Source organism: Micromesistius poutassou (assembly GCF_964030765.1).
Source record: "Micromesistius poutassou genome assembly, chromosome: 9".
In the NCBI taxonomy this organism is placed as follows: Eukaryota; Metazoa; Chordata; class Actinopteri; order Gadiformes; family Gadidae; genus Micromesistius; species Micromesistius poutassou.
The window spans coordinates 15306306-15318805 of NC_140279.1; the positions used below are offsets into that span (position 1 = coordinate 15306306).

Sequence of the window (12500 nt, forward strand, 5' to 3'; positions counted from 1 at the left end):
ATGTGTGGATGAGAAATGGAAGCGTTGTTAATTGTTAAGGGCTCTTTATGGTCCCACGTTCTACGCAACGCAAGGGGGTTACGGACCCCTCACGTCCTTGCGGACCCTCCTTGCGTCCACCGCAAGGGCCTGACGTGCGCCTCCCAAAAAAAATCGGAACCTTCCGTCGAGGCGACGCAGCCGCAAGGGCTGTGATTGGTCCGCTCACTAAAACCCGACACGGGACCATAAAGGTTCACGACTGCGTTGACGCGTCTGCGTGGTCCTTGCGTTGCGTGAACCATAAAGAGCCCTTTAGCGTTTGTTGTTGGTTGGAAGTGGAAGCATTACCGACGGCGGGTCTAACCATAATGGTAGTGTAATCCCAATGTTTGGCGTGTGGGTGAGAGGTGTGTCTGGGTGAGAGGGGTGGACACAGCTGTGGGGCCCGTCGACAGACTTGACAGACGGACCAGTGGCATCCCCTCCCGAGCACCTGACACCTGCTCCGGTCTGCTGGCACACACACGCACGCACTTACACACAAAAACGCACACACGCACACAGAAAAACACACACTGACTCATAAACACGTATGCTCACTCAACACACATTTAATGCAAAGATGTATACACACGCATATTTGCATGCTCAATGCACACAAATATGCATGTGCACACACTTATAGGCACACATGCAGGCAAAAGCACACACACACACATTTTTCGGTGTTTGATTTGACAAGGTCTTCAATTATTAGTCAATAACTGATGGACTAGTTTTGGCTTGGAGCAGTGCTAGGCGGTAGTGTTCTGACCTCACCCTAGTAACTAGACTGACATTTCACACACACACACACACACACACACACACACACACACACACACACACACACAATCCCCACTTTTTATACCTGGAAGCCATCCAAACAGCCTGTTCCTCACTACTGAATGAATTAGCTCTGACATTATGTATCACTGCCAGAGTACACACACACACACACACACACACACACACACACACACACACACACACACACACACACACACATATATGCTTCAATTCTTTAGTTCATCAATCGCTGCTGTCTCATTTTCTTCCTTATTTACTATGATGTCATCACTCAGAATTACAACAGACGGGTAGCAGTCATCAGCAAAACAACACACACACACACACACACACACACACACAGATTCATTCATACACATTCACACTAATACTTAATCCCACATATTCATGCATTATACACTTATTCTCTCTCACCCACACCCACCCTGCACTAATACTTGTTCAAACAAACACGCTTACTTTTGCGCACACACACACATATTCTCCCTCCTTCACACATACTCAAACGTAGCTTTTTCATTCATGCATTCACATACACGGCGTCGGTCTTGTAAACTGCTTTACGGTTTCTCTGTGTATTTCCTGTCACTACGGCTCCTCTGTCGGACTCTTCCTGAGTCCGACAGAGGACTTCCTGGCTTCTGTAACGTGATGCGTTCCCTTGTACCAGGGGGGTTGGATAATACACACACATGTGATTGTTGAGTCCTGCTTACTGTCACAAGAGATCATTTTCCAGCTGTGTTGCTATTGGTCGGAATGCTATACCTGCTGGTTCAGACCTAGTATCAATATGGGGAAGGAACTAAAGGCAACCAAACCAAACCAAATGGACTGTTTTTAACCTTTGACCTCGATGTCTCCGCCTTTTATAGAAAAGAAGCTCCAGATCAAGCCACGCCTTTAGTGGAGCCACGCCCCCGCAGCGCATGATGTCACCTGTTAACCAAGTTCCAAGACCGACAAGAACAGTATTCTTCTTATTATTATTGAAGATATTATTTTATTATTTCTTAATTCATTGATTCTATCAGAAAGAATCGCCTTCTCAGTTTCTTGAATTTTGGGCCGAACACTGAATTCAAAACACAGTTGTGGGTTTCCAATTGGCCCAAAGGAGAACCAATTACAACCAGGCATTGAGTTGCATAACCACAGTGTTTGCTGTGCGGTTGCCGTGGTTTTAAGTGATAGGTTCCTGTTTGTAAGTGTTCTCAACTCAGGGTATTATCGAAGTGCATCCTCTGTAAAGTCCTTAAAAATGCAGCTATCTGAAGCAAAGTTATATGAAATGTTTTACAATCTGCTTGAATGTTTTTGAAAGCTTTTATCAGCACATGTGCAGATTAATTTTAAGAGGACATATGGCATGTCAATAAAGTGTTTATTTACACACATGTTGTGTCACACTTTGTAGACACACACACAAAGATGTGTGTGTGTGTGTGTGTGTGTCGGTAGGTGCATGTGTGTGTGGACTTGGGGATCTGTGTGTGTGTGTATCTACATGTGTGTTTTTGTGCATGCATTTGCGTATCTGTACATATCTTTCTATGAATGTTGCATGCATATATGTGTGTGTGTGTGTGTGTGTGTGTGTGTGAGGGTGGGGGGGGGGGGTAAATCTCCAGGGGGGGGGGAGATCTCCAGGGAGGCAACCTATCTTCTGGGAGGTGCTGACAGCAGCAGCGGCCACAGGCAGGTGGGGGGGGGGGGGGCAGTAGTGGAGACGAGATACATGAGCGCACACTGACATCACCACTCACAGGACACACACGCACACACACACACACGCACGCACACACACTTTTGTCCAACACAAGTAAGTGCACACAAACTACCACACCATTATAGGTTGTTTTCTCCACTAGTCCCCAAAAAAAACAAATCCTCCGGTTTCTATTCTGTGTACGTACTCGTGAGCACGCTCAAGAACTGAGGCGCACCCTTAAGGACCGAGTCGACCGTCCCGTTGTGTGGCCAGTCACACGCTCCACCGCTTTGTTTTTGATTCAGAAGTGAACGCTTCAGCTGCCCTCCAATCGAGTCGTGCGGGAGGCCCCCCCCTGATTCAAAGAGCATTAATGCGCTGTTAATCCCACGTGCCGTCATGGCGAAAAACAAGCCAGCGTGACGACACCTGGGAGCACGCTCGCTCACCGCAACGGAAGCGCGCGTGCACACACACACACACTCATGCACACGCACACACACGCGCATAGAAACACGGACACGTGTACAGCGAAACACATACAGTACACATAGAAATCACCCGTGCCAAGAATGTATGCACTTGGTGGTGTTGTTGTTGACTAGAGGGTTCACCAAATGGCATATATTTATACACACACATATAGACATACGCATTGGGTCAACCTGTCTGCGCGTCTGAATGTACCGACACTGTACACTGTACACACAGACACACACATACACTGTACACAGTCCACACACACACACACACACACACACACACTGTACACTGTACACAGTCCACACACACACACACACACACACTGTACACTGTACACAGTCCACACAGACACACACACTGTACACAGTCCACACACACACACACACACACACACACACTGTACACATATAGATTATGGCACACCGTCTAATCCCACTCACACACACACACTCCAACTGACAGACATAACTCTGTCAGAAGGTTGTTGGTTTGATTCCCACTGGGGCCCTTTCTGTTATTGAGGTAGCATTTTTCCCTCTGCGTTTGTGCTGTTCTCGTCCCCAAAGCATAATAAAAATCCCCCCTCAACTCCTCCTCCGTGTTGGAACGTTTCCAGCACCCCCATTAATAGAGCGGCTAGAAGAGCGCAGGTGATCAGACGTCCTGGTTCTTGTGTCCAGGTCCCGCCCCGCGGCCCCGGGGCCCGGGGGTCTTTCCGCCCGCTCCCTGTTGTCAGCGTGCGATACAGGCCAGCGGAACCACGCGGCTCTCCCAAAATGTATGAGACAGGGGCCCATCGCTCTTGTCTGGACGACTCTTCCTCCTCCTCCTCCTGCTCCTCCTCTACCTCGCTGTCAACCCCTCCTTATTTGCCCATCTCTGTCCCTCCATCTCTCTCCATATGTCTGACTGTCTCACTCGCGCTCTTTCCTCTCTCTCTCTCTCTCTCGCTCTCTCTCTCTCTCTCTCTCTCTCTCTCTCTCTCTGTACTCCTCTCTTCCCCTCTCTCCCGCCTTTTTCTCTCTTCTCTCTCTCTCTCCTTGTCTATCTTCCTCTCGCTCCCCTGTCTCTACGTCTCTCTCTCTGTCTCTCTCCATCTCTCTCTCCTTCTCTCTGCCTCTCTCATCCCCCCCTCTCTCTCTCTCTCTCTCTCTCTCTCTGTACTCCTCTCTTCCCCTCTCTCCCGCCTTTTTCTCTCTTCTCTCTCTCTCTCTCCTTGTCTATCTTCCTCTCGCTCTCCTGTCTCTATGTCTCTCTCTCTCTCTCTCTCCATCTCTCTCTCCTTCTCTCTGCCTCTCTCACCCCCCCCCCCCCCCCCCCCTCTCTCTCTCTCTCTCTCTCTCTCTCTCTCTCTCTCTCTCTCTCTCTCTCTCTAAGTGCCTGAGACAGATGACGGCTGCCTCTTGTCTCAAATCTTCACCGCGTGCTGCTGAGCTCGGCAAACTCTAATTAAGATCAATATTTCAATTTTTTTTGCAAAAGCGAACGAGACGGGAGTGAAGACAAGAGGAAGAGAAATCGTCCGTCGCTCTAGACGCGCGCAGACAAAGGGACGGCCGACATGTGATCCAAAGCAATCACGTTTTTACAGGATATGGTCGCTTCATTAATAACCATTAAGTTATATTTTTTGCTTTTGCTTTGCTTTCACGTGGAAGCTTGTTATACACAAATATGTATATATATATATATATATATATATATATATATATATATATATATATATATATATATATATATATAATAAATAGGCCTAAATCCTAACTTAATAACTGTATAACTCAAAGTTAGGCCTGCGACATGAGTTTTAAAAGGTCCGGCTCTCAGTGAGTGTGCGTGTCCTCAGAGCTTATGGGTTACCTGCTCGTATACAATTAAAGCGGATTACTTCACGCCGGTGGTATTTAGTGGCACGCGGGTCTCGGGAGGAAACTATGGCTCGCAGATAACCTCGAACACCCTCACCGGAACCAATGGGGGTGGGGGGGGGTTCTACCTGGCTGAAGAAGGCCTCTCGCCTCTCCCCGGCTCAAAGCCCACTGTCCCTGTTGTCCATTCCCCTTAAATCGTCAGAACTGCATCACCAGCGAACTTACAATATGCAAAGACACAATGAAAACCCTGACTTCTAATATTTATGTCCCGAGCCCTCGGCCACAGACCCCCTCCTCGTACCTCCCCCTCCTCCCCTCCGCGGGACAATGAATGGACCACGGCAGATCGTCTTAAATGTTGCATTTCAATGCGGACTGCTTAGCTCGGCGTTTGCAGAGGAGTGGGATGTGGGATGGGGGCGGGGGGTGGGGGGCGCTGCTGCTGCTTATTGGATAAAACCCCCTTCTAATGACTTAGCGCGCTTCAAACTTCAAATACCTCCATGTGATTTCCGTCCCTTCATCTTTCTACTCCTTTATTTTTCATCCACGCCAGCAGATTTAAAGGCGGCGTCGAGAGCGCGTATTTCACCGGCCGCTCGGCCACGGGGAGCAGCTACACGCGCACTCAGCGCGGTGCAAGCTTTGCGCTTCGCATCTGACCAAGTTTAACTTACTGCCCGGCCTGTTTTCACTAAGATAGGCACTATGGATGCAGCGGATTGGAGTCCATTTGTTCCCGAGATGACACACTTGGGGGTCGTTTGCGCGAGCGTTCCCCAACTGCCGTCTTTGCATTAAAATTATTATACACATAGGCCTACACACACACACACACACACACACACACACACACACACACACACACACACACACACACACACACGTACGCACATACGCGGGTCAAGCGCGGCCGCATCTTGCCAACCCACGGGGGAGAGACGAGTCTTGAACCCACGATTGTTTTTTCGCTGGTATCGATATTGAACTACATCCACCCGGTTATAGTTTAATTTCCAGAACTGCTTCTTCAAAAGCTGAGCGTGCACGCGTCGGTGCTCGCCGTCGCTTCCCCTTAATTACCCGCGGCGCGCGCAGATGAGAGCCGCTTAATCCAGCTGCTGATTAATTGCGGGATGGAAAGAAAAGCGTTCATCTAGAAGGGCGTCCGACGAATGGACCGTCATCAGGAAACCACGAGAAGCCATAACGAGCTCGCACCCTTGGAAATGCCCGATTGATTTCTGTTGGCGATAAGGGGGGAGGGGGGGGGGGGGGGGGGGGGGGGCATGCAATCTATTACAGATTCATATTGATAATTGGAAATGCATTGGCCAATGGTGTCAAAGCCCTGCTTAGGCCTATATGTATTAAGACAATCAACTTGACTTTCAATAGTCAAAGTGTTAAAAAAAACTGAACAATTGACCATTGATTGTTAATCCTGTTTGATAAGCAAACGTTTGTGTTACACATTGAGGTGAAAATTAACCCGATCTGTCGGATTCTTTCTCAATTAAAACAGTTGTATCAGCCTCAATAAAAAAACGATTTCTATATTTAATTATCTTGGTTCAAATGTGTTTTTGTTTTTTTTAACGTGCGTGAGTCTGGTCCAATCTGATGTTAGTCAGATTGGACCTGATGTTACTGATGGTAGTGCGAGTGAGCTTTACCCGATTCCGAGTAGCCTAAACATTTTTTTCCTTGACAAACTTGACGGATGTATATCGTCTTTCTCCTCCGCGCGTTCCACCCTCACGCTGCGCTCCTCCGGTGCGCATGCAATTGCATCTGCTCCGTCACTAGAGGGGGGAGATGTGCACCTGTTCGCGAGCCTGCTGCTGCTGCTGCTCCCCTCCTCCTCCTCCCTGCGCGCGGAGGTGGGGAGGGGGGAGGAGGAGGGGTCCTCCCCCCTCCTACGCCTCCGCGCTCTGTCCCGACAGCTGCCTGGGGGGACCCTCCGAGAGAGGGGGCTCGGTATAGGCGGATGCAAATCCCCCGCTGTCTCCCCCCCCTCGCCTATTGGCCCGTCGCGGTTCCCGGTGGGAGGGTCGCGCGCCAACGCCGTCTTTATAAGTGGCGATTGCCTTTCGCAGCGCCTCAGTGTAACACTGTGAGCTCGCGTCGGAAGGCACAAGCACAACCCCTGCCTGCTTTCCTTTTTTTTTTCTGTTTTCAAAAAATCCAGGAAAAAAATAATGATAATAAAAGGAATTTAAATAATATTTTTTTTCCCATGCATTTGGCGTCTTTACGTGCGCGCGGGCAAAGCAACACGCAACCAACGCACCCCCGGGTTTGGTCGGTGGTGCTGCACCGTTCGGACCGAATCCGTGAGTAGAGACCTCGAGAACAAAATCCGGACTGACCACTTGTGTTGATTTAGTTTAAAGGGGGAACGCGTTCTCAAGTCCCTTGGTTAGAAGAAAGTGTCTACTTTTCTTGACTTCCACGTTAAGACATCCTCAACTCAACTGTGTGCTCTGTGAACTCTGCAAACTTATTTTTGTTGTCTCTGCAAACCCATTCCGTGTCGGATTTGTTGTTCGCTGAAGCGGGACTTTTGGCACATCTTTACGCGCTACGGTCTGGGGGGGGCAGTGCCACCGGGCCACCGCTGCTTTTAAATCACCGCTACATGGACTTGGCTTCCCCGGCAGGTGTGCGTGTGTAAACCTCCTGCACCTGAACTAGGATACAGGCGACGGATGGTTGAAATAACGGCTGACAACCCGCGTGGAGACGACACATCAGCCCCCTGCATCGCATCTGAACAAGCGACTCCGCGGACAGTGAAAGCGGCCACGGAGGAGAAGAGAGGAGAGGTGAAGCGAGGACAGGACAGGTCGGTGTCTCTAAATTCACCGGCATCAGGTTTCAGCCGGGCCCCGTGGGGGCTCCTGGTATTAAGGGGCTGCATTTGACCTGGGATAAGTTGTCAACAAGAGGAGCGGACGGGGAGCGAACTGGCAGGTGTACAATTTAATTTACATGCATACGTGTAATCACGCCACTATATATAGAAGTTGTTTTAGGGACTCGCGGCCACAATACACGCTGCTCCTAGACCGTCACCGACCCCCCACCCCACCCTCCCCACCGCCCTGCAGCTCCACGCACCGGGCGCGTGCGTGTGTCTATATATACTCCCACAAACACACACGCCGTACCGTGTTGTATTTCTGGGTCCCCCCGCCGCAGTAGTCTCTGTGTTGGGAGCAGCGTCCGCTCCGCCGTCGGTTTGGCTGTGAGGGCCGGGGTCGTCGCATGGACTGACATGGCCACGGACCTCGCCATGAGCACCGAGCTGCCCAACAGCCCGCTGGCCATCGAGTACGTCAACGACTTCGACCTGATGAAGTTCGAGGTGAAGAAGGAACCGCCCGAGTCCGAGCGCTACTGCCACCGCCTCCCGCCGGGCTCCCTGTCCTCCACGCCCATCAGCACCCCCTGCTCCTCCGTGCCTTCGTCGCCCAGCTTCTGCGCCCCCAGCCCGGGCGGGGTGCAGCCCAACCAGGGCCTCGGCAACGGGGGTCTCGGCAGCGGGGGCAACAGCAACAACAACAACAACAACAACAACAGCAGCAACAACAGCAGCAGCAGCAGCGGCGGGAACAACAGTCAGAACGGCGGGGGCAAGCCGCAGCTGGAGGACCTGTACTGGATCCCGGGCTACCAGCACCACATCAACCCCGAGGCGCTCAACCTCACCCCGGAGGACGCGGTGGAGGCCCTGATTGGCAACGCGCACCACCACCACCACCACCACCACCAGGCCTACGAGGGCTTCCGCGGGGGGCAGCAGTACGCCGGGGAGGACCTGTCCGCGGCCTCGGCGGCGCACCACCACCACCATCACCAGAGCCACCACCACGGACATCACCACGGCCACCACGCCCGCCTCGAGGACCGCTTCTCGGACGACCAGCTGGTGAGCATGACGGTGCGGGAGCTCAACCGGCAGCTGCGCGGCTTCAGCAAGGAGGAGGTGATTCGCCTAAAGCAGAAGCGGCGCACGCTGAAGAACCGCGGCTACGCGCAGTCGTGCCGCTACAAGCGCGTGCAGCAGAGGCACATGCTCGAGACCGAGAAGTGCACGCTGCAGAGCCAGGTGGAACAGCTGAAGCAGGACGTGGCGCGCCTCGCCAAGGAGCGGGACCTCTACAAGGAGAAGTATGAGAAGCTGGCCGGCCGCGGGTACAGCGGCGGGGGACCCACAAACACTCGAGATCCGACGGCTGGGGGCCACGGGAAGCAGCAGGCCGAGTTCTTCATGTGAGGCGAGAGAGAGAGAGGGACTCGTGTGTGTATCAGAGACTACGATACCCCCCCCCCCCCCCCCCCCCCACCCCCCCTCAGAGGGGGGGGGGGGGAAACATCCTTTTTAAACCCTATTTCTATTCTCTCAGTTTGCATTGTTTACAGTTATGCCCTCGAACATAATGTTATTTATTAAAATACAACGAACATGTCTAAAGGGGAATGGAAGGCATGAGAGGTGCACCAAAGTCTTAAAGATATTTGGCTGAACCTTTTGTAACCGCGTCACATCACACCTCTGGTTCTGGACGATTGATGCTTCAACCTGTTGTTGGGTCGAACTTGAGACTTTTTTTTTTTCTCTCTCTCTAATGTGAAACAAGGACATTCTGATCCAACGAATCAAGTCTTACTCCACCGATCAGAATCTTTTACAACGGTCGATTTTTTTTTCTGTTTTTTTCTGTTTTTGTTTGTTTTATCATTCGTCCGTTTTCAACCTCAGAATGAATGCGATTTTATTGTTGTTCAGTAGGGACTGCGAAAGAAGAAGTGAATAGATAGGCTATATTTTAGGAGAGCAGTAGGCCTTCTCGCCACCCCTCCCATGTCGGAACCGGACTGTGGTGATGGAGAGGAGAGAGGAGAGAGGAGAGAGGCGGTTTTGGACGCAGCGAAGGAATCTCTGAAATCTTGCAAGTCTATAGTTTCCCCGTTCCCCCAATAGCGACCCTGCATGCAGGACATGTATGGAAACCAACCCATCCCGACCCCCAACCACCCATCGCCACCTCGACCTCCCCCCGCCATCTCCTGACTCCTGGATGGACAGCATGGCCCCGTCGCCTCCTCCAGCCCCCCCCCCCCCCCTGAAATCAGCTATAGGCCTGGGTATTCAAAACACACCTTGACCCGTACACACACACACACACACACACACACACACACACACACACACACACACACACACACACACACACACACACACACACACATCCCGAGAGGCGCAAAGACTGTACGGACAAAGTGCGCGACTCGACGGAACAATCTGCTCACGGATGCATCGTTGCCGCTATTTTCAATCAATTTTTTCTATTGTTTTAAAGAAAAGAAAAACAACTCAAAAATATAGATCCACTGAGCCAGAATTTTAAAAATGATTTATTTCCAACTGTACATATGTCTAGAAAACAGTTAACTGTTATTTTATCTTCTCTCTCTTTTAAAAAAAAACACTGATTTCCGCTTGAGTCTTGGAAACGTCTTAAAACATGTTTGTATGTTAGAGCATGCAACTTGTCTCCTGTATCCTCCGACTTAACGCGGAGCCTTGTGTCCAAGGCCCCGCATATCTCTGCACTAGAAGCGATCCAATTGGGCAAAACATTTTATTTATGTACCTTCAAGGACTCTGGATCTGTTCATCCTAACAGAAGATATACAATGCACATTTGATTGGACAAGTCCCTTATACTTAAATAGCTAAACGAGGAATGCATTTGCTGCTAAAACTCTATGCACAAACCCGATACTTATTAACTTATTTTGTATTATTATGATGACATGATTAAAAAAAATGTACAGTCTTTAAACATAATTAGGTCTGCGGATTCTTGTCTTAAGTTATTCATATCTCAGAGCAGAACAGGGGGTCTTTGAAAAGACTAAATGGGAGACATTATTGTTAAAATTAAAATATATCATGTCTAAACCAAAGTAAATGTTACCCCTGTTTCGTGTGATCAACTGCCATGTGCAATATTGTACAGAAGTCAAAAGCGCGGATCTGTTGGGACACACGAAAACCAAATCTGATTAACGAGGAAAGTTTTGATCATATGGATTATGTTACCTCGAATAATTAAAATGACAAACGCATCAGTGGATTGGATTCGACCCCTGAGTAGCCATTGGGTCATCAATTGACAAAGACTAACATTACGCACGACATGAGTTTTAATCTTCAAACCCTTTTTCCTTAATAATTCATTTGACATTCGTTTGGAAATTCTTTTCTTTATGGGGTTTCTAAAAGGAAAACGTAGGCCTATTCGGATTAGGACGGCAGAGAGCAACACTCGTGCACAGTGCTGTTGATGTATATCTGTACATATGATTTCTATATTTATTCAAGAAACGTGTCCTAACGTCCGAATGTGTCGATAAGCTATAAACTTAAAAATTGGAATGTTGTTGAGAATCTTGTTTTCATAATGTTTAATAAAAAGTTCTGTCCGAAATGAAGTGGACTGTATTTGCATCATTTATTTGCAATGAAACTCTAACTCTAATGGTTGAGGCAAAAAAAAGGTCAAATCTAAAATGAATAACAAATAAAAAATCAGGACATATTTATTAAAAACAACGAAAAAATGGGAATAATAAATCAAATCATGAATAATTACAGATGTACCGGATAAGAAAATATTCTATTAATAGGCCTACTTTCCTTTCTTTAGGCCTTGATGATCTCGGATTACTCATATCAACTCCCAGTTTCCTTCGCCATGACAAAAGAGAAAATGCTTTATCTCAGAGATATAAAATTAATTGACGTAATTTGTACAAAGAAAATAAATCCAGTTTTATGTTATTATTTATTAATTTGAAGGTTGTTATTAAATCGACACAGCAGCCTACTTTTTTTTAATTTAACCAGCCGTTCATTAGGCAATTACATCTTATTACTTATTATGCATCCATATCCACATTTCTCGGACTAAATGCATGTCTACGGGTTCGTATAATCGAATAATTATCATTGGGGCCTAAACTAATTTTCTCTCATGTAATTGTCGAAACATAATCCAGAATATTATGTACATCTTATATATCTTTCCTTTAGGCCTATATTTGAGGCTTTAATGATGAGACGAACTGTACAAAACCAGTCTTCATTCTTGTAAACGGGCCTGTCCGTTAACATATCAGTGAGTGAGTGAGTGGCCTGCCGTCGCTCCTCAGTACCCGGTCACATCACAGCATCTGTCTCCGGCCCTCTACGCCGTGCCGCGCCGTGCCGCGCCGCGCCGCGCCGCACGCTCCATCCTCGCCGCTTAGACGCGCCGCTTTCCGCGTCTAAGCGGCGGCAGATGGATGTCTCCCTCTTCCAGTGATGCGCGCAATACTCGTTTACTGCGTGCAACGGACGACTCTCCAACCGGGCGGACAGGAGGCTGTACCGTATCCTGCCTCCCACCACAGAAAGGTAATGACCACCACCCCCATCACCCTCTCACCCCCATCACCCTCTCACTATATCTTCATCTCACTCTTCTTCCGTTTATCTCTATCTAGGTTTCCTCGGCCCCATGTCTTGGATGAGAGAGAGAGAGAGA

At 49.1% G+C, this 12500-nt stretch overlaps 2 protein-coding genes across 2 annotated transcripts in view; both read left to right on the plus strand.

Moving 5' to 3' along the window:
• The window catches only part of zc3h3 (zinc finger CCCH-type containing 3), a 49520-nt gene extending 47296 nt beyond the window's left edge, over window positions 1–2224 (plus strand). Inside the window, exon 12 of the mRNA XM_084473447.1 lies at window positions 1707–2224. Coding sequence (XP_084329573.1) covers window positions 1707–1738 — 32 coding nt within the window. The 3' untranslated portion in view covers window positions 1739–2224. The remainder of the gene's footprint in view (window positions 1–1706) is intronic.
• Window positions 2225–7026: 4802 nt separating this feature from the next.
• mafaa (MAF bZIP transcription factor Aa) lies at window positions 7027–11406 on the plus strand. The gene has a single exon (XM_084472568.1). The coding sequence runs from the start codon at window positions 8180–8182 to the stop codon at window positions 9179–9181; it is 1002 nt and encodes a 333-aa protein (XP_084328694.1). The 5' UTR covers window positions 7027–8179; the 3' UTR covers window positions 9182–11406.
• The last annotated feature ends 1094 nt before the right edge of the window (window positions 11407–12500 follow it).